The 19,553-nt window shown below is 35.2% G+C and overlaps 3 protein-coding genes across 3 annotated transcripts in view; 1 reads left to right on the top strand and 2 right to left on the bottom strand.

The window, feature by feature from the left end:
* LOC135140217 (carboxypeptidase D-like) overlaps positions 1-19,553 on the top strand; it is a 55,034-nt gene that overhangs the window by 22,478 nt on the left and 13,003 nt on the right. The window lies entirely within an intron of this gene.
* On the bottom strand, positions 7,051-7,941 carry LOC135140220 (protein takeout-like). The gene is made up of 4 exons (XM_064070672.1): positions 7,880-7,941; positions 7,587-7,827; positions 7,404-7,537; positions 7,051-7,352 (listed from the first exon to the last, which is right to left on the bottom strand). Exons 1-4 carry the CDS (start codon positions 7,938-7,940, stop codon positions 7,051-7,053), a joined length of 738 nt encoding a protein of 245 aa, XP_063926742.1. The 5' UTR covers position 7,941.
* LOC135139904 (protein takeout-like) lies at positions 14,910-15,790 on the bottom strand. The gene is made up of 4 exons (XM_064070268.1): positions 15,730-15,790; positions 15,436-15,676; positions 15,254-15,387; positions 14,910-15,205 (listed from the first exon to the last, which is right to left on the bottom strand). Exons 1-4 carry the CDS (start codon positions 15,788-15,790, stop codon positions 14,910-14,912), a joined length of 732 nt encoding a protein of 243 aa, XP_063926338.1.

A 19,553-nucleotide genomic window follows, 5' to 3' on the forward strand; every position in this document is an offset into this window, starting at 1 on the left:
ATGAAGAGAGGGTGGGTGGGCGGGGCTATTGCTTGCGTATGAAAGATTCTGCATGAAAAAGTTAAACTTATCCCCGCCCACCCACCCGTTCTCTCATTTTGTTCTTCAGAAATAAGAAATAAATGTTGTAGCAAATAAGTAGTATGTATAACGAAAAAATTACGATTAACGCTTTTTTTTAAACGCATACATACAAAAGGACATATAATTCACCACGCCCACCCACCCCGCCTCCATTTCAGTGATTCATTTTGTCTAATCCGAATGAAAGCTGGATCTCAATTGAAGAGAGATACAATCTCTTACTCACGCCATAAGATTTCAGTGGATAATAACGTCTAAGATCACACAGGTGATTCACCTAATGTGGTATTGTTACAACGACCTCAAACGCTTTTTAGATGAACTTTTTTAAATCCCGTGTGCGTCATTTGAGTGAATATCTCTAATCAAACTACACAAAAAGTATGCAAAAAAAACACGTCATATATGTCGCGTACTATCTACACCATTAAGTAACTTGTTCATTAAAATAATTCATTAACTGGTAAAAGTGGCAATGCAAAATGCTTTATTGTGCGCAAATAACATAGAACGACAGCAGATAATTTGTCACTCATAAGTTTAACTGTTTTGTGTATAAAAAAAATGTATATGTTGGCTTGAACAATGGTCTAACTGCCCATTCACAATGGACATAAGGCATAACAAGTACATAAAGTTTACATAAATACACAAAGTTGAAACGATGGAAAACGTGTACCCCTGTTCACAGTGGACGAACGTAATTCTTATGCTTATGAACGTTTTATGTAATCCTTGTGTGCGTACACAAAGTTGAAACAATAAGTTCAACTTTGTGCACGAATTACGTCAAAATTATGTTAAAATCTAGGGACTTTTGAATGCTGCTATTGAATTCCCTTTGACAGTTGGCACTTGGCACTTCACACCTTTGATTAAATTATATAAATTATAATCAAAGCTTCACACTGCGAGTCTGTTCTGTACTGCGAGTTGTCAAGTTCGAATATCGTATGGAATTGTAGGTTAGATATTTTGATTGACTCAGTTTGAGGTTAGCAGTTTCTATGTTTGGCCGGGAGTTATTCCGTTCTGCGTTTGCGCAGTTTAACAATTCTTACAGAGTTCACTCTGTCCATTGTGAACGTAGATAAGCATAAGCCAGACACAAACCAAAAACGTAAATTATGTTATGCGCTCGTTCTTATGTCTTATGTCCATTGTGAATGGGCAGTAAGTAACAACGCATTAAATTAAGTAAATGCGCAGAAATTCAAACAAATGCAACTTCGAACAGTTTCTTCGCACCACGCATGCGCAGTTTTCATTGTTATGTGAGGTTAGAGTGAAATGTGACATAATAGAAAAATGTCAACACAGTATTTTCAAAATGGTATAACAAAAAAAAACTGGTTTGAAGAACTTGCTTAGGAAGTCCTAGCACAAACAACGCATTTGAAGGAACAAATCATGTTCTTAAGGGCGAGTACACTTTACGAGAGAGACTTTAACTGTGGAAAATTACATTACTAATTCTTGTTAAGATAAGAATGATTTTGGTAAATGATTGAACGGAAAAGGCGTTAAGAGTAATCACTGGAATGAAGAGGAGGTGGGTGGGCGGGGCTATTGCTTGCTTATAAGAGATTCTGTATGAACAAGTTAAACTTAGCCCCGCCCACCCACCCGTCCTCTCTTTTTTTTCTTCAGGAATAAGGAAATAAATGTTATAGCAAATAACTAATATAACAAAAAAATTACGTTCTATTAGTTCCCATTCTCACTTTACAAAGAACATATAATTTACCCCGCCCACCCACCCCGCCTCCATTTCAGCGATTTATTTTATAAAGTCCGGATGGAAGGTGAATCTCAATTGAAGAGAGATGAAAGCGTTGGATTGAGAATAGTACAGCGTGTGTGGGTGGTGCTAGTATCTGCTAAGATAAGATAGATTTTGGTAATTGACATATCTTCTAAAAAAATAGAGGGCGGGTGGGCGGGGCTAATACTTGTCACGATAAGACTGATTTTAGTAGACTTATCTTCTAAGAAAAAAAGGTGGGGGGCGGAGTTAAAACTTGCTAAGGTAGGACTGAACAATATTAAGAGTAGTCCCTGGAATGAAGAAGGGGTGGGTGGGCGGGGCTAGTACTTGTTAAGATAAGATTGATTTTGTAAATGACATTTTCTAAGAAAAAAAAGGGTGGGTGAGCGGGGCTAAAATTTGCTACAGTAGGACTGGACAATATTAAGTCTAATCACTGGAACGAAAAAGGGGTGGGTGGGCGGGGCTACTGCTTGTCAAGATAAGATTGATTTTAGTAGACTTATCTTCTAAGAAAAAAGGGTGGGTAGGTGGGGATAAAACTTGTTAAGGTAGAACTGAACAATATTAAGAGTAGTTCCTGGAATGAAGAAGGGGTGGGTGGGCGGGGCTACTGCTTGTCAAGATAAGATTGATTTTAGTAGACTTATCTTCTAAGAAAAAAGGGTGGGTGGATGGGGATAAAACTTGTTAAGGTAGAACTGAACAATATTAAGAGTAGCTCCTGGAATGAAGGAGGGGTGGGTGGGCGGGGCTACTGCTTGTCAAGATAAGATTGATTTTAGTAACATATCTTCTAAGAAAAAAAGGGTGGGTGAGCGGGGCTAAAATTTGCTACGGTAGGACTGAACAATATTAAGAGTAATAACTGGAATGAAAAAGGGGTGGGTGGGCGGGGCTACTGCTTGTCAAGATAAGATTGATTTTAGTAGACATATCTTCTAAGAAAAAAAGGGTGGGTGAGCGGGGCTAAAATTTGCTACGGTAGGACTGAACAATATTAAGAGTAATCACTGGAATGAAAAAGGGGTGGGTGGGCGGAGCTACTGCTTGTCAAGATAAGATTTATTTTAGTATATATATCTTCTAAGAGAAAAAGGATGGGTGGGCGTTGCTAAAACTTGCTAAGGTAGGACTGAACAATATTAAGAGTAGTACCTGGAATGAAGAAGGGGTGGGTGGGCGGGGCTAGTACTTGTTAAGATAAGATTGATTTTAGTAGACATATTTTCTAAGAAAAAAAAGGTGGGTGAGCGGGGATAAAACTTGCTAAGGTGGGACTGAACAATATTAAGAGTAGTCCCTGGAATGAGGAAGGGGTGGGTGGGCGGGGCTAGTACTTGTTAAGATAAGATTGATTTTGCAAATGACATATTTTCTAAGAAAAAAAAAGGGTGGGGGGACGGGGCTAAAATTTGCTAAAGTAGGACTCAACAATATTAAGAGTAATCACTGGAACGAAGAAGGGGTGGGTGGGCCGGGCTACTGCTTGCTCATAAAACTAGAAAACAGCTACATTTAGCCCCGCCGAGTCCTTGCTCCATTTCACTGACTTATTTTATTTAGTATAAAATGGGAATTGAAAAATAACAGTATTGTAGTATTTGTAGTCCCCAAAATTTTTTCGGAAAATGGAGTGAGCCGTTCCTGATTTAGGGCCGGTTTATCAATGCTCAGTTAAAAGTATCTATTAAGTAACTGTCAGATAAGTATAACTGGCAGTTAACGGAGGTAAAGTGTTTATCAATGCGCGATGTTTCTTCCAGTTTCGTAGCTCGAAGTTTAGCTGTTACTCTCTTAAGTTGGTAACGCTGACCCCACTGGAAATGAGTTGTGATTGGTCAGTTCAAAACTACCCCGAACTTTAAAGTTCCATCAGATATGCAACGATTGTATATCGCGTTTCACATGATCAATCATGAAAAAGCAAAATTTAGCATTAGAAAAACAGTATTGGAAATTAAAAATGAAACAAGTAGGTACACCTATAAATAAATACACAGAGATCGAAAAAGAAATTAGTCAAAGTTGGCCATGCACGAAAAGCCGTTTGTCTTAGTTTAAAATAATTTTTTATTCAACGTCACGTTGACAAAAGTAATTTGCACTGTTATCAAACGAAATGAAAGCTTTTTACTTCCCGAGCGTAAGCAAAGGAAGTATTGTAATTGAGCCCGTCGGCTGACTCTCTACTTTTACGTTTTCTCGATCATTCATGACCCCTAGAAGACGAAGAAATAGGTCTCCCATTTCCGTCTGTCCGTCTGTCTGCCCGTCTGTCCGTTTGTCCGTCTGTCCGTCTGTTTGCCGTCCCGGATTTTTATTAGACAGATAATCTCCGAAAGTACTGGACCGATTGTTACGAAATTTTGTACTTATTTTAGGAATATCATGTAGATGGTAAAACGCTAACCAAAATTTGTCTAATCATCCCCACCACTAATGCGATGACGTCACTTTAAAATTGTACATAGTAAATGGGTCTTAAATTGTATAAAATAAAATAGTCCTATACATGTAGTTTACAACTCCGAATTGAGTTTTTACCCGAAACGTCCAGGTCAGCTCAAAAGTTTTCCGAATAAATCCTATCTAAAATGTACAAAATATGATGCGTCTGAACTTGTGATATATCACTCCATTCTTATTTTTTGGGTTTGCATATACACGGTGACTCAAAGAAATTAATGAATGCGCAAAATTTATTTTATTGATTTACTCAGGAACTACAAAACCGAATGCTTTGAAATCTTGAAGATGTTTTAAAATTATCATAAGCATGGTAAATTTTTGATCAAAATGTATTTGGTCCTCCCCCCTAAAAAATTTATGACGTCACCACAACATTTTGCTGAATGAATCCTATCAAAATATGATGCGTCTGTACTTGTGATATATCACTCCATTCATATTTTTTGGATTTGCATATACAGGGTGACTCAAAAAAATTAATGAATGCGCAAAATTTATTTTGCTGATTTATTCAGGAACTACAAAACCGAATGCTTTGAAATCTTGAAGATGTTTTAAAATTATCATAAGCATGGTAAATTTTTGATCAAAATGTATTTGGTCGTCCCTCCTAAAAAATTTATGACGTCACCACAAAATTTTGCTGAATAAATCCTATCTAAAATGTACAAAATATGGTGAGTCTCTTCTTGTGATTTATCATTCCATTCAAATTTTTTCGATTTGCATATACAGGGTGACTGAAAAAAATTAATGAATGCGTCAATTTATTTTATTGATTTAATCAAGAATTACAGAACCGAATGCTGTGAAATCTTGGAGATGTTTTAAAGTTATCATAAGCATGGCAAATGTTTTATCAACATTTATTTGCTCATCCCCCCTAAAAAAATTGATGACGTCACCCTAAAATTTGGTGAATAAATCCTATCTAAAATGTTAAAAACATGATGAGTCTGTACTTGTGATTTATCATTCCATTCATATTTTTGGATTTGCATATACAGGGTGCCTCAAAAAAATTAATGAATGCGTGAATTTATTTTATCGATTTAATCAGGAATTACAAAACTGAATGCTTTGAAATCTTGGAGATTTTTTAAAGTTATCATAAGCATGGTAAACTTTTGTTCAAAATGTATTTGTTCATCCCCCCTAAAAAAATTGATGACGTCACCCCTAAATTTTGCTGAATAAATCCTATCTAAAATGCAAAAAATAGGATGAGTTCGTATTTGTGATTTATCATTCCATTCATATTTTTTAGATTTGCTTAAGAGGTGGCTCAAAAAAATTAATGAAGTCAATTTATTTTATTGATTAAATTAAAGGCAACACTTATTATTAGTATTACATTGGACCAACCCAATTTGGTAGACACAAAATTTTGTAAAGTAAAAACTCGGTTGAAACATAAGGGTAGCACGCTTATTTATATTTACTTTAACATTACAGACGTGCATTTGTTTTGTGCGCTGACTAGGTTCCGCGAATGTAGTATAGACATGTTTATAATCAACCAATTGTGAATTCCACCGTCAAAAGTTAAAATAAAAGCCAATGTTTTATATAATAAGCGGAAGTCGAAGCAATAAAAATCTCTAGACGACCATCGGTTTTGTTTACAGTTTCTCTGTTTGACTCTCACGTATGCTATGTTACGCTTGTCGTCTTAAATTAAGAATGCTTATACATAAACGATTTTCAGTTGCCTCTCCTAGTACACGCCGACGCCGTATGCGTGAGTAAATTGTTTCGTTATTTTATAGATTATTACAAATCAATATTCAAAACGACCCAATTCATTTTCCCGAAAATTTGGGAATACAATAATTTTATTCTTAGTATTACACTACATCTATCCCAACTGATATACGTGTCCTTGCAAAAATGTTGATGACGTCATCGCAATTTTTTTTTTAAATTCCCACTACAAAAATGTAATGAGAAAAAAAAACACAATAGGCATGCAGTCGTCAAGTTTCCGACAGCGAGGGAAGTACTGTCTAAACTCTTTAGACCAATTTTTTGTTATTAGAATCTTACTTCAGAAATGGGATAAATTTTGGACAAAATTGTAAAACGGTGATTTTGATTCATTTTTATGTGTTTTAAACTGTCAATTTGACATTTAATAAAAAATTTAAATTACGACAAACGGCTTATCGTGCATGGCCAACTTCGATTAATTTCTTTTTCTATCTCGCGGTATTATTAGATAGGTTTTTTAATTTTTGGTAGCTACATTAGACCTGTAAAATAATCAGCTAATAATAAGTCTTTTTCTCATCTTTTCTCTGTCAATTTGTTCCGCAACATAGTCCTCATCAAAATATTGTTAAATTAATAACAGACTTATTTGGATTTGTTAGGTTATGTTGCCACTAACTGGTGGATACCGCTTTAACTGACAGTTTGAACTGTCAGTTAATTTATCAGGCACTTTGACCACTAGTTTTGAGCTAGCAGGTAATGACAAACAGGTTAACTAACAGAAAAGCTTTAACTGCCAGTTACTTTAACTTAACTGCGCATTGATAAACCGGCCCTTATTACTCAACAAAATAAATTTACCATGTTTACCATAACTTTAAAACCTTGGACCAATTTTTTCGTGAAGAACCTAAATCTTGTCATTCAATTTTTACAGAAAATTTAGGATAAAATCAAAATTATTTTTTTCTGAAAGATTTTTATTAACAGTATCAGTTACCATAATGGGGAAATTATTTTTCGAAAAGTTCGTCATACGGAACTTTTGCCAATAAATTGTTAAATATAGTCTCCACAATTTGACTGTATGCCTCTTCGTAACTGCTCTTTACATCAGCGAAAACTTCTTTCCAATTTTCATTCATAACCGAGTTGATGTTGTCACCCAAAGTTTTATCGCCATCGAACAAATTTTCCAACTTAAATTTTACCAAACCGGGTGTTAAAACCAATTTACCCTCAACCACTTTTAAATATTTCTGACCTTTCTTTTCGTATTTTTCCATAATAAACGTTTCCGTACCTGTTACGTTCTCTGAAAATACAGATATTATGTATATAATCTAGTCAAATTCGTTAAAAATACCCATTTTTATCGTGCTTGTCCCTTTACCGTACACCGGCAGCACCAAAATCTTCCCATTAACGTCATACTCGGCCACCGTTTTGACTTCGGCAAAAGTGCATTGTAGTAGAGCAATTTTTTTACCCAAATCGAACCTAAATAGCACACTTTTAGCACACACTTTTTCCACAATGCCAAACTTACTCGAATTTTGTGGTTTCCGGTTTACTGAATCCGTGCACTTTCATGTTTTTGAAATGTTGCACCAATCCCACAGCTCCCGTTCCGGCTCCGACGGTCAGTTCTGGAATTTCCAGCGGTTCCATAGATGGCAAACCCACGTCCCGAAAAGGCCGATTCAATTGCTCGATTGCGTCTTTCACGGCTTTCGACAGGCACTCGTTGAGGTCATTTTGGTTTCTGTTGCACTTTTTGAAAGTGGGGGCTGCAATAATAGTATTACTAGCGAATGGCAAAGAAAGCGAAAATTTTTTTACGCAATTTAGTGCAAGCGCATGCACTCAGCAGCAATAAGTAACCGAAAATAGCGCTATTCATCGTTGTAAATATTTTGTAGTTTTATGTATTGCGGGATTTTTCTTTTATATATTCCGACAAAACAACAAGAAAACAACTTAAGTTGAACTAGTTTCGAATTGCGTAAGAGTTGACATTGTCCTTCTAGTTTTTAGCAAATTTATCCCATTTTATATGTGTACAGGGTGTTTCATTTCATTGTACTTGCATTTTGGCTCGAATTTTTAGATAGACACTTGAAATGAAACACATTGTATATGTTAAACGATAAATAGTACCATTCAATTTCAGTGCTGTTGACTGTTGATTGTCGATTTTGACTCACTTTATTACGTGCGTAGGTAAAAATTTCCAGCAATTCTGACATACGGTTGGTATGAAACCCCCTGTATGTCTAAAATGTCAATGATATATTCTATTTCCATTTTAATTACTTAATTTTTTGCTTTTTTAATATGTTGTTTTTGTTTAATTAATTTTTTAGGTTATATAAAAAGGATAATAAAAACAAGTAGTATACATTATGCAAGATTTGTTTCAGAAGTAAAGGATAACTTTTTGTATCGATTGAAATTCTGTAGATTGGAAAATAAAATATCGTCACAAGAAATGTGAAGATGTTACAAATGAAAAATAAAGTTTTCAAATTTGAAAACTCTACCATCTTATTGTTCTTTCCTAGCAAGTGCTAGCCCCGTCCACCCGCCCTTTATTTTCTTAGGGAATACGTCATCTGCCAAAATCCGTCTTATTTTAGCAAAACTAGCCCCACCCACCCGCCCTTTATTTTCTTAGGGAATACGTCATCTGCCAATATCCGTCATATCTTACCAAATACTAGCTCCGCCCACCCGTCCTTTGTTTTCTTAGAGAATATATCATTTGCCAAAATCAGTCTATCTTGGCACTATTGTTTTAACTTTTGTGACGTGAAAATTTAAATGTATTTGCATTGACGTGCCATTTGTAAAATTTACTGTAGATAACTACTCGTAGAAAAATAAGGATTTTACAATTAAGCACCACCCCTCAGCGTACGACGAGTAAAAAAGAATCGTCAGAATTGAGACAGGGCGGGTGGGCGGGGCTTATATTTGGCCATGTTTTTCTAAATGTAGGTACATAGCCATCTTTCCATAACAAGAAACTTAAAGCGTGGTTAAAATGGTTTTTGCAAGGAAATATGGATTTTGAAACTATGGGGCGGAGTCTAATTGCAAAATCGATATTTCCTTATACAAATTTTCCATTTTAAACATGTTTTAAGTTTCAAAAAGGTAATAAGTTCGATTTTGTCAAATGACCCACCCGCCCTCTAAGAAAAGAGAGGGCGGGTGGGTGGGGCTTGTACCTATTAAGACTGATTTTGGCAAATGATATATTCTCTGAGAAATTTAATTAATTTTTTATAAGAAAAGACACTAGGGGCTCCAAAATACTGTCCAATTCTTTCCAAACAGGAGTAGAACTTGATTGTTTTAAATTTTTCAAAAAAAAGGGTCTTAAAATTAACTCAAAAACAGGTCAGGTCAGAATTTTCCAAAAATAGAACACCAAAGTATATATTTGAAAAGTGAAGGCTTAAAATACACTTCTGAGTTTTCTGTGACTAAAGAAAACTGTTAATGAAAAAATCCGCTTACGCTCAGGAAGTATAGTAATCGAGTCCGTCGGCCGACTCTCCACTTTTACGTTTTCCAGACCTTTCATGACACCTAGACTATGAAGAAATAGGTCTCCCTTTTCCGTCTGCCTGTCGGTCTGTTTGTCAGCCGTCACTGATTTTTATTAGACAGATAATCTCCGAAAGTACTGATGGTAAAACGCTAACCAAAATTTGTCTAATCATCCCCACCACTAATGTGATGACGTCACTTCAAAATTGTACATAGTAAATGGATTTTAAATTGTATCTAATAACATAGTCTTACACATGTAGTTTATTACTCCGAATTGAGATTTTACCCGAAACGTCCAGATTTTTTAGAAAAAAAAAATCAAAATTAGGAAACAACATTTTGACATTTAATTTGGAATCTGCAAAATCTATTGCTTTAAAATCTTGGAGATGTTTTACAGTTATCATAGACATGGTAAATTTTTAGTCAAAATATATTTCCTCATCCCCCCTAAAAAATTGATGACGTCACGTCAAAATTTTGCTGAATAAATCCTATCTTAAATGTGCAAAGTATGATGAGGCAATACGTGTGATTCCATTAATATTTTTTGGATTTGCATATACAGGGTGAGTTAAAAAAATTAATGAATGCGTAAAATTATTTTATTGATTTAATCAGGAACTGCAAAACCAAATGCTTTGAAACCTTGGAGATGTTTTAAAGTCATCCATGGTAAATTTTTGATAAAAATATATTTGCTCATCCTCCCCTAAAAAGTCGATCACGCCACCCCAAAATTTTTTCGAAAAAATGCTATCTTAAATGTGCATTGTGCAAAGTATGATGAGTCTATAATTGTGATTTATCACTGCATAAATATTTTTTAGATTTGCTTATACGGGGTGTGTGAAAAAAATTAATGACTGAGTCAATTTATTTATTGATTAAATCAAGAATTGCAAAACTGAATACTTTGAAATTTTGACGTTTTGAAGTTATTGTAAGCATGGTAACTTTTTAATGAAAATGTATCTGTTTATCAATCCCGAAAAATTGATTACGGCATCTCAAAATTTTGCCGAATAAATTCTTTCGCAAATGTGCAAAATATGAACAGACTTTTAATCATTGCATTCAAATTTTTTAGATTTGCTTAAACAGGTGACTCAAAAAAAATTAATGAATTAGTCAATTTGTTATTGATCAAATTAAGAACGAGTCGGGGCTCAAATCTGTTGTTTTTAATGGAAAACCTTCTCGGGGGCCCGAAATGTATTTTTTTTTAAATGTGAAACCTTCTCGGTGATCCCAATTGTCTATTTTAAAAATGTAAAACCTTCTCGTGGGCCCCAAACGTATTTTTTTAGGAATGTGAAACCTCGGGGCTCCCAATTATCTTTTTTAGAAATGTAAAACCTTGTCGGGGGTCCCAAACGTATTTTTTAAACAATGTGAAACCTTGCCGGGGTTCCCAATTATCTTTTTTTAAAAGGTAAAACCTTCTCGGGGGTCTCTGGCTATCTTTTTTAAAAATATAAAACCTTCTCGTGGGTCCCAAAAGATTTTTTTTAATAATGTGAAACCTTCTTGGTGGTCCCAATTGTGTATTTCAAAAATGTAAAACCTTCTCGGGAGCCCCAAATGTCTCCTTTTTTATGGGAAACCTTCTCGGGGGTCCCATCTGTTGTTTTTAATGGAAAACCTTCTCGGGAGCCCGAAATGTATTTTTTTAAAAATGTGAAACCTTCTCGGTGATCCCAATTGTCTATTTTAAAAATGTAAAACCTTCTCGGGGGCCCCAAACGTATTTTTTTGGGAATGTGAAACCTCGGGGCTCCCAGTTATGTTTTTTAGAAATGCAAAACCTTCTCGGGGTCCCAAACGTATTTTTTAAACAATGTGAAACCTTGCCGGGGGTCCCAATTATCTTTTTTTAAAAGGTAAAACCTTCTCGGGGGTCTCTAGCTATCTTTTTTAAAAATATAAAACCTTCTCGTGGGTCCCAAAAGATTTTTTTTAATAATGTGAAACCTTCTTGGTGGTCCCAATTGTGTATTTCAAAAATGTAAAACCTTCTCGGGAGCCCCCAATGTCTCCTTTTTTATGGAAAACCTTCTCGGGGGTCCCATCTGTTGTTTTTAATGGAAAACCTTCTCGGGAGCCCGAAATGTATTTTTTTAAAAATGTGAAACCTTCTCGGTGATCCCAATTGTCTATTTTAAAAATGTAAAACCTTCTCGGGGGCCCCAAACGTATTTTTTTAAGAACGTGAAACCTCGGGGCTCCCAATTATCTTTTTACTTCCCGAGCGTAAGCAAAGGAAGTATTGTAATCGAGTCCGTCGGCCGACTCTCTACTTTTACGTTTTCTCGATCTTTCATGACTCCTAGAAGACGAAGAAATAGGTCTCCCATTTTTTAGAAATGTAAAACCTTCTCGGGGGTCCCAAACGTATTTTTTAAACAATGTGAAACCTTGCCGGGGCTCGCAATTATCTTTTTTTAAAAGGTAAAACCTTCTCGGGGGTCTCTAGCTATCTTTTTTAAAAATATAAAACCTTCTCGGGGGTCCCAAAAGATTTTTTTTAATAATGTGAAATCTTCTTGGTGGTCCCAATTGTCTATTTCAAAAATGTAAAACCTTCTCGGGAGCCCCAAATGTCTCTTTTTTTATGGGAAACCTTCTCATGGGTCCCATCTGTTGTTTTTAATGGAAAACCTTCTCGGGGGCCCGAAATGTATTTTTTTTTAAATGTGAAACCTTTTTGGTGATCCCAATTGTCTATTTTAAAAATGTAAAACCTTCTCGGGAGCCCCAAACGTATTTTTTTTAAGAATGTGAAACCTCGGGGCTCCCAATTATCTTTTTTAGAAATGCAAAACCTTCTCGGGGTCCCAAACGTATTTTTTAAACAATGTGAAACCTTGCCGGGGCTCCCAATTATCTTTTTTTAAAAGGTAAAACCTTCTCGGGGGTCTCGAGCTATCTTTTTTAAAAATATGAAACCTTCTCGGGGGTCCCAAAAGATTTTTTTTAATAATGTGAAATTTTCTTGGTGGTCCCAATTGTCTATTTCAAAAATGTAAAACCTTCTCGGGAGCCCCAAATGTCTCTTTTTTTATGGGAAACCTTCTCGGGGGTCCCATCTGTTGTTTTTAATGGAAAACCTTCTCGGGAGCCCGAAATGTATTTTTTTAAAAATGTGAAACCTTCTCGGTGATCCCAATTGTCTATTTTAAAAATGTAAAACCTTCTCGGGGGCCCCAAACGTATTTTTTTAAGAATGTGAAACCTCGGGGCTCCCAATTATCTTTTTTAGAAATGTAAAACCTACTCGGGGGTCCCAAACGTATTTTTTAAACAATGTGAAACCTTGCCGGGACTCCCAATTATCTTTTTTTAAAAGGTAAAACCTTCTCGGGGGTCTCTAGCTATCTTTTTTAAAAATATAAAACCTTCTCGTGGGTCCCAAAAGATTTTTTTTAATAATGTGAAACCTTCTTGGTGGTCCCAATTGTGTATTTTAAAAATGTAAAACCTTCTCGGGGGCCGCAAACGTATTTTTTTAAGAATGTGAAACCTCGGGGCTCCCAATTATCTTTTTTAGAAATGTAAAACCTTCTCGGGGGTCCCAAACGTATTTTTTAAACAATGTGAAACCTTGCCGGGGGTCCCAATTACCTTTTTTTAAAAGGTAAAACCTTCTCGGGGGTCTCTAGCTATCATTTTTAAAAATATAAAACCTTCTCGGGGGTTCCAAAGGATTTTTTTTAATAATGTGAAACCTTCTTGGTGGTCCCAATTGTCTATTTCAAAAATGTAAAACCTTCTCGGGAGCCCCAAATGTCTCTTTTTTTATGGGAAACCTTCTCGGGGGTCCCATCTGTTGTTTTTAATGGAAAACCTTCTCGGGGGCCCGAAATGTATTTTTTTTTAAATGTGAAACCTTCTCGGTGATCCCAATTGTCTATTTTAAAAATGTAAAACCTTCTCGGGGCTCCGAGTTATCTTTTTTAAAAATGTAAAATCTTCTCGGGGGCCCCAAACGTATTTTTTAAACAATGTGAAACCTTGTCGGAGCTCCCAATTAGCTTTTTTTAAAATGTAAAACCTTCTGGAGATTTTTAAAGTTATTATAGGCATGATAAATTTTTGATCAAATTATATTTGCTCATCCCCCCCCCTAAAAAACTGATCACACCACCCCAAAATTTTTCCGAAAAAATGCTATCTTAAATGTGCATTGCGCAAAATATGATGAGTCTACAATTGTGATTTATCACTGAATTAAATTAAGAAGAATCAAGAATTGCAAAACTGAATACTTTTAAATCTTGACGTTTTGAAGTTATTGTAAGCATGGTAACTTTTTAATGAAAATGTATCTGTTTATCAACCCCAAAAAATTGATTACGTCATCTCAAAATTTTGCCGAATAAATTCTTTCGCCAATGTGCAAAATATGAACAGACTTTTAATCATTGCATTCATATTTTTTAGATTTGCTTAAACAGGTGACTCAAAAAAAATAATAAGTCGGGCAGTTTATTACTGATCAAATTAAGAACGAGCCACCCCATTTTCTGGAAAATGTGAGAATACGCTGGTTTTTATAACAATAAAATAATGATAAGGTAAGAATTATAATAATAACATTCATAATATTTTGTTCGATGGAGGCTTATGAATAATTTTAGTCATCTGTTTTGGGGCGATAAACTCATTCAAATCAAACAAATGTCTACGTGACATTCTTCCGATGTAATGTATTCCCGTTGATAATGTGCTGTAAATAAATTTTTTGCACTCATAACCTTTTTTGATGCGGCCGGTGCATCCTAAAACAAAACCGTGAAGAACTTACAGATTTCGAAATGATATAAAGTTTCCAATTTTGAAATAAAATATTCCAAAAAGAAAGCCTCGAAAACTTTAAATTTTGCAAAAATTTCTTCAATAACGAAAATTACAATTACTTTATAGGAAAGTTGACTAATTTTGTGCATTACTTTATCATAACCCTGTATAGTGTGTTAAAAAATTAATGAAACAGTTAATTTTCTGAATTAAATAAAAAACTGTTCGTCTGATATTTGCAATGTTTCAGGTACACTGAACTATTTTTTATTTTAACATTTTCCGTAAATCGTAACACTGGTGCCAGAAGTGGGATTCAGGATTAGTTATCAATGATATCAGTGAAGTACTTGGAGAAATTCATAACGGGAGTTCTGTTCTCATTTTCGAATCAATAAGACGCTTTCCAAAGTTAGGGAGACATTTTACTGAAATGTCGAGAGCTGGTGCAGGAAATCAGTTTTTTCAGAAAACCAGGAAAAAATCAAAAAGATTTTTATTAATAGCTCGATTACAATAGTTCGTCGAAAGGAATTTTTGCCAATAAATTATTAAATACAATCTCCAGAACTTGACTGAAGGCTTCCGCATAACTGCTCTTTACGTCGTTGTAAACTTCTTGCCAGTTTTCATTCATAACCGTGTTGATGTTATCACCTAACCTTTTATTGCCGTCGAACAAATTTTCCAATTTAAATCTGACCAAACCTGGCGTAAAAACCAAATTACCCTCAACCACTTTTAGATATTTCTGACCCTTCTTTTCGTATTCTTCCATAATATAAGTCTGCAAAGCTGTAACATTCTCTAACAAAAAAAAAACATCAACTGGTTAACCTCGTTTCAAAAAAATACCCATAAGTATCGTGCTGGTCCCTTTACCATACACCGGCAGCACCAAAATTTTCCCATTAACGTCATACTCGGCCACAATTTTGACTTCGGCAAAAGTGCAATGCAGTAGCGCCACTTTTTTGTCTAAATCAAGCCTAACAGCGAACTTTTAACACTCATTTTCCACGCAATGACAAACTTACTCGAATTTGGTAGCTTCCGGTTTGCTGAATCCGTACACTTTCATATTTTTGAAATTTTGTGCCAATCCGAGGGCCCCCGTTCCGGCCGCAATGGTCAGTTGTGGAATCTCCAACGGTTCCAGAGACGGCAAACCCACTTCTCGAAAAGGCCGAGTCAGTTGTTGGATTGCGTCTTTCACGGCTTTGGACAAGCACTCGTTGAGGTCTTTTTGGCTTCTGTTGCACTTTTTGAAAGTGGGGGCTGCAATAAAATATTACTAGTGAGGTGAGAAATAAAGTGAAAAATTGTTTTACGCAGTTTAGTGCAAGTGCAGGCACTGAGCAGGAGTAGGTAACCGAAAATCGCTGGATTCATAGTGGTATTTTGTTGTTTTGGCGCGGAAATTTTCTTTTATAACCTTAGAGATACATACCAAAAAAATTGTTTAGGTTAAACTGGTCTCGATTTCCGTCGAAATTAAAATTGCCTACTAGTTTTTAGGAATTTCTTTGTGTGTAGAGGCCTCTATTTCCATATTTATTACTTTATTTTTTGTTTGATATGTTGTTTTGATTTAATTAATTTTTTACGTTATATAATGAGGATAATGAAAACAAGTAGTATAAATAATGTAATATTTGTTCCAGAAGTAAAATATAACTTTTGTATCGATTGAAATTTTTTCAAAATCCGTAAACAGTTAGATTGAATAAAGTGGACAAGCATCAAAATTTCGTGGTTTGAAAAAAAAAGGAGAGTGTTTTTTTTTAAATAAAAATGAATCTTTATTTAATAAATTTACTACGGGTAATTATCAGAAAAACTGAAGTTTGCAAACTACGTGTTTGCTGAAATATATTCCTACAGTATTGACATTGACATATTGTACTATACATATGGTTAAATTTTATTTGATGGAATTGATTTGTTTGAAAGTTATATTTTTCGGTCTTATAATAGGTTGAAAACTGAAAAAACTCGGTGTTTTCATATTTTCCTATTAAAATGAGTACAAGTAATACACGTGTCACACCAAAAGATGTGAGTAAAGTTTTAAAGCAAATTTCGTATATCAGTTTGGATAGATGTAGTGTAATACTAGAAATAAAAGTACTGTATTCCCAAATTTTCGAGAAAATGAATTTGGTTGTCTTGAATATTGATTTATAATCAATAAAATAACGAAACAGTTTACTCAAGTACGCCGCGTGTATTAGCAGAGGCGACTCAAAATAATTTATGTATAAGCATTCTTAATTTAAGACAACAAGCGGTAACACTTGTTGAGATTGTACACGTGAGCGTCAAACAGAGAAACTGCAAACAATACCGATGGTCGTCCAGACTTTTTTATTGCTTCGACTTCCGCTTATTATATAAAACATTGGATTTTATTTTAATTTTTACTTCCCGAGCGTAAGCAAAGGAAGTATTGTAATCGAGTCCGTCGGCCGACTCTCTACTTTTACGTTTTCTCGATCTTTCATGACCCCTAGAAGACGAAGAAATAGGTCTCCCATTTCCGTCTGTCTGTCCGTCTGTCCGTCTGTCCGTCTGTCCGTCTGTCCGTCCGTCTGTCCGTCTGTCCGTCTGTCCGTCCGTCTGTCCGTCTGTCCGTCTGTTGTCCCGGATTTTTATTAGACAGATAATCTCCGAAAGTACTCGACCGATTGTTGTGAAATTTTGTACTTATATTAAGAATATCATGTAGATGGTAAAACGCTAACCAAAATTTGTCTAATCATCCCCACCACTAATGCGATGACGTCACTTCAAAATTGTACATAGTAAATGGGTTTTCAATTGTATAAAATAACATAGTCCTACACATGTAGTTTACAACTCTGAATCGACTTTTCACCCGAAACGTCCAGATTTTTGGAAAAAAAATCAAAATTATAAAACAACATTTTGAAATTTAATTTTTAATCTGCTAACCAGAATGCTTTGAAATGTTGCAGATGTTTTAAGGCTATAAAGAGCATCATAAATGTTTAGTCAAAATATATTTGCTTATCCCCTCCTAAAACTTGATGACGTCAGCTCGAAAGTTTGCCGAATAAATCACATCTAAAATGTACAAAATATGATCAGTCTGTACTTGTGATCTATCACTCCATCCATATTTTTTGGATTTGCATATACAGGGTGATTCAAAAAAATTAATGAAAGCGTAAATTTATTTTACTGATTTACTCAGGAACTACAAAACCGAATGCTTTGAAATCTTGAAGATGTTTTAAGGTTATAAAGAGCATAATAAGTGTTTAGTCAAAATACATTTGCTTATCCCCTCCAAAAAATTGATGACGTCAGCTCAAAAGTTTGCCGAATAAATCCTATCTAAACTGTACAAAATATGATGAGTCTGTACTTGTAATTTATCACTCCATTCATATTTTTAGGATTTGCATATACAGGGTGACTCAAAAAAATTAATGAATGCGTAAATTAATTTTATTGATTTACTCAGGAACTATAAAACCGAATTCTTTGAAATCCACTGCGAAAAAAAAAACATAATAGGCATGCAGTCGTCACGTTTCCGACAGCGAGGGAAGTACTGTCTAAACTCTTTAGACCAATTTTTGATGGTGTAATTCACTTGTGTATACCACATTCACGGAATCTAGTCAGCGCAACAAAATGCACGTCTGTAATGTTAAAGTAAATGTAAATAAGCGTGCTACGCGTATGTTTCAAACGAGTTTTTACATTACAAAATTTTGTGTCTATCAAATTGGGTTGGTGCAATGTAATACTAATAATAACAGTGCTGTATCTCCAAATTTTCGGAAAAATGGAGTAAGCTATTCCTGATTTAATCAATAAAATAAATTGACTGATTCATTGTTTTTTTGAGCAAATCTAAAAAATTGGTCGAAAGTTATTTTGACGGAACTTCCCTCGCCCTTAAAGTACAGTCCAACGAATCCTGTTTTTTGAAAAAGTATAAAATTTAATTCTGCGAAATTTTACAAGAGAGCCTCTGAGAAGGTTGAACCTTGTTAAAAAAACAGTTAATGCCCCCGAGAAGGTTCTACATTCTTAAAAAACAGACAGATGGAGCCCCCGAGAAGGTTTAACCTTTTTTAAAAAAAGACCCCCCCCCCCCCCAGAAGGTTTTAAAAGACGTTGGGACCCTTGAGAAGGTTTCTCCTGCTTAAAAAAGACAGTTGAGAGCTCCGAGAAAGTTTCATAAAAAAAGCCCTTTGAGGCCCCATACAGGTTTTATTTTCTATAAAAAACATATAGCTGGGATTCCCGAAAAAGTTCTACATTCTTGAAAATAAGACAGTTGGGAGCCCCCAGTAGGTTTCACCTTCTTTAAAAAAAAAGATAGATACTTGGGACCCTCGATAAGATTTTTCCTTCTTAAATAAAAGAAAATTGGGATCCTCGGGAAGGTTTCTCCTTCTCGAAAAAAGACACTCGGGACCCTCGAGAAGGTTTTTTCTGCTTAAAAAAAGATCAGTTGGGGCCCCCGAGAAGGATTTACATTCTTAAAAAAAAAATGGTCGAAAGTTGTTTCGACAGAACTTCCCTCGCTCCTAAAGTAGGTACAATGAACATATGCAGCATTTCCGAGTGTTTATTTATATTTATTAGAGATGTACCGACTGTAGGTCTGGCCGACTAACCGACTAGCCGATTATTCGGCCAGTAAAAACCGACTAGTCGGCCGACTGTTCGGCTTTGCTAAAACCGGTTTATAAATGCGACAGACAGTGTGTTTTTTTTTTCTATTTCTCTGACTACCTTAAAAATGTGTTTTATTTTAATAAAAGGAATAACTAAAGTTTCTTTTGTGGGTATTGTTGGTGATTTAAAAGCGACGGTACGGTTTTCAGATTTTATTTTGTTCCTTACTGTTCGAGAGTGCCAGGGAGAAGAAGGAAGGGTGTTTAAAATGGTACACAGGTAAGCTCGGTTTCGAAGAGGTGGAAGTAGGTAAAGAAGGGTTTAGAAAATTCTAGAAGCGAAAAGAGAAAGTATGTAGGAGGGCAGGTAGACGAAGGATAGGAAGTATTTACATTTTTACAATTATTATGAATGCGCTCAGGTAGAACACCTGATTTTGTGGGAACGGTTGTTCCTACACTTTGTTTTCCAAAAAATGTGTTAAATTTGTTTGGAT

This window comes from Zophobas morio, unplaced genomic scaffold (genome assembly GCF_036711695.1).
Source record: "Zophobas morio isolate AGI-343-1 ecotype UQ-CSIRO unplaced genomic scaffold, CSIRO_AGI_Zmor_V1 ptg000038l, whole genome shotgun sequence".
Taxonomy (NCBI): domain Eukaryota; kingdom Metazoa; phylum Arthropoda; class Insecta; order Coleoptera; family Tenebrionidae; genus Zophobas; species Zophobas morio.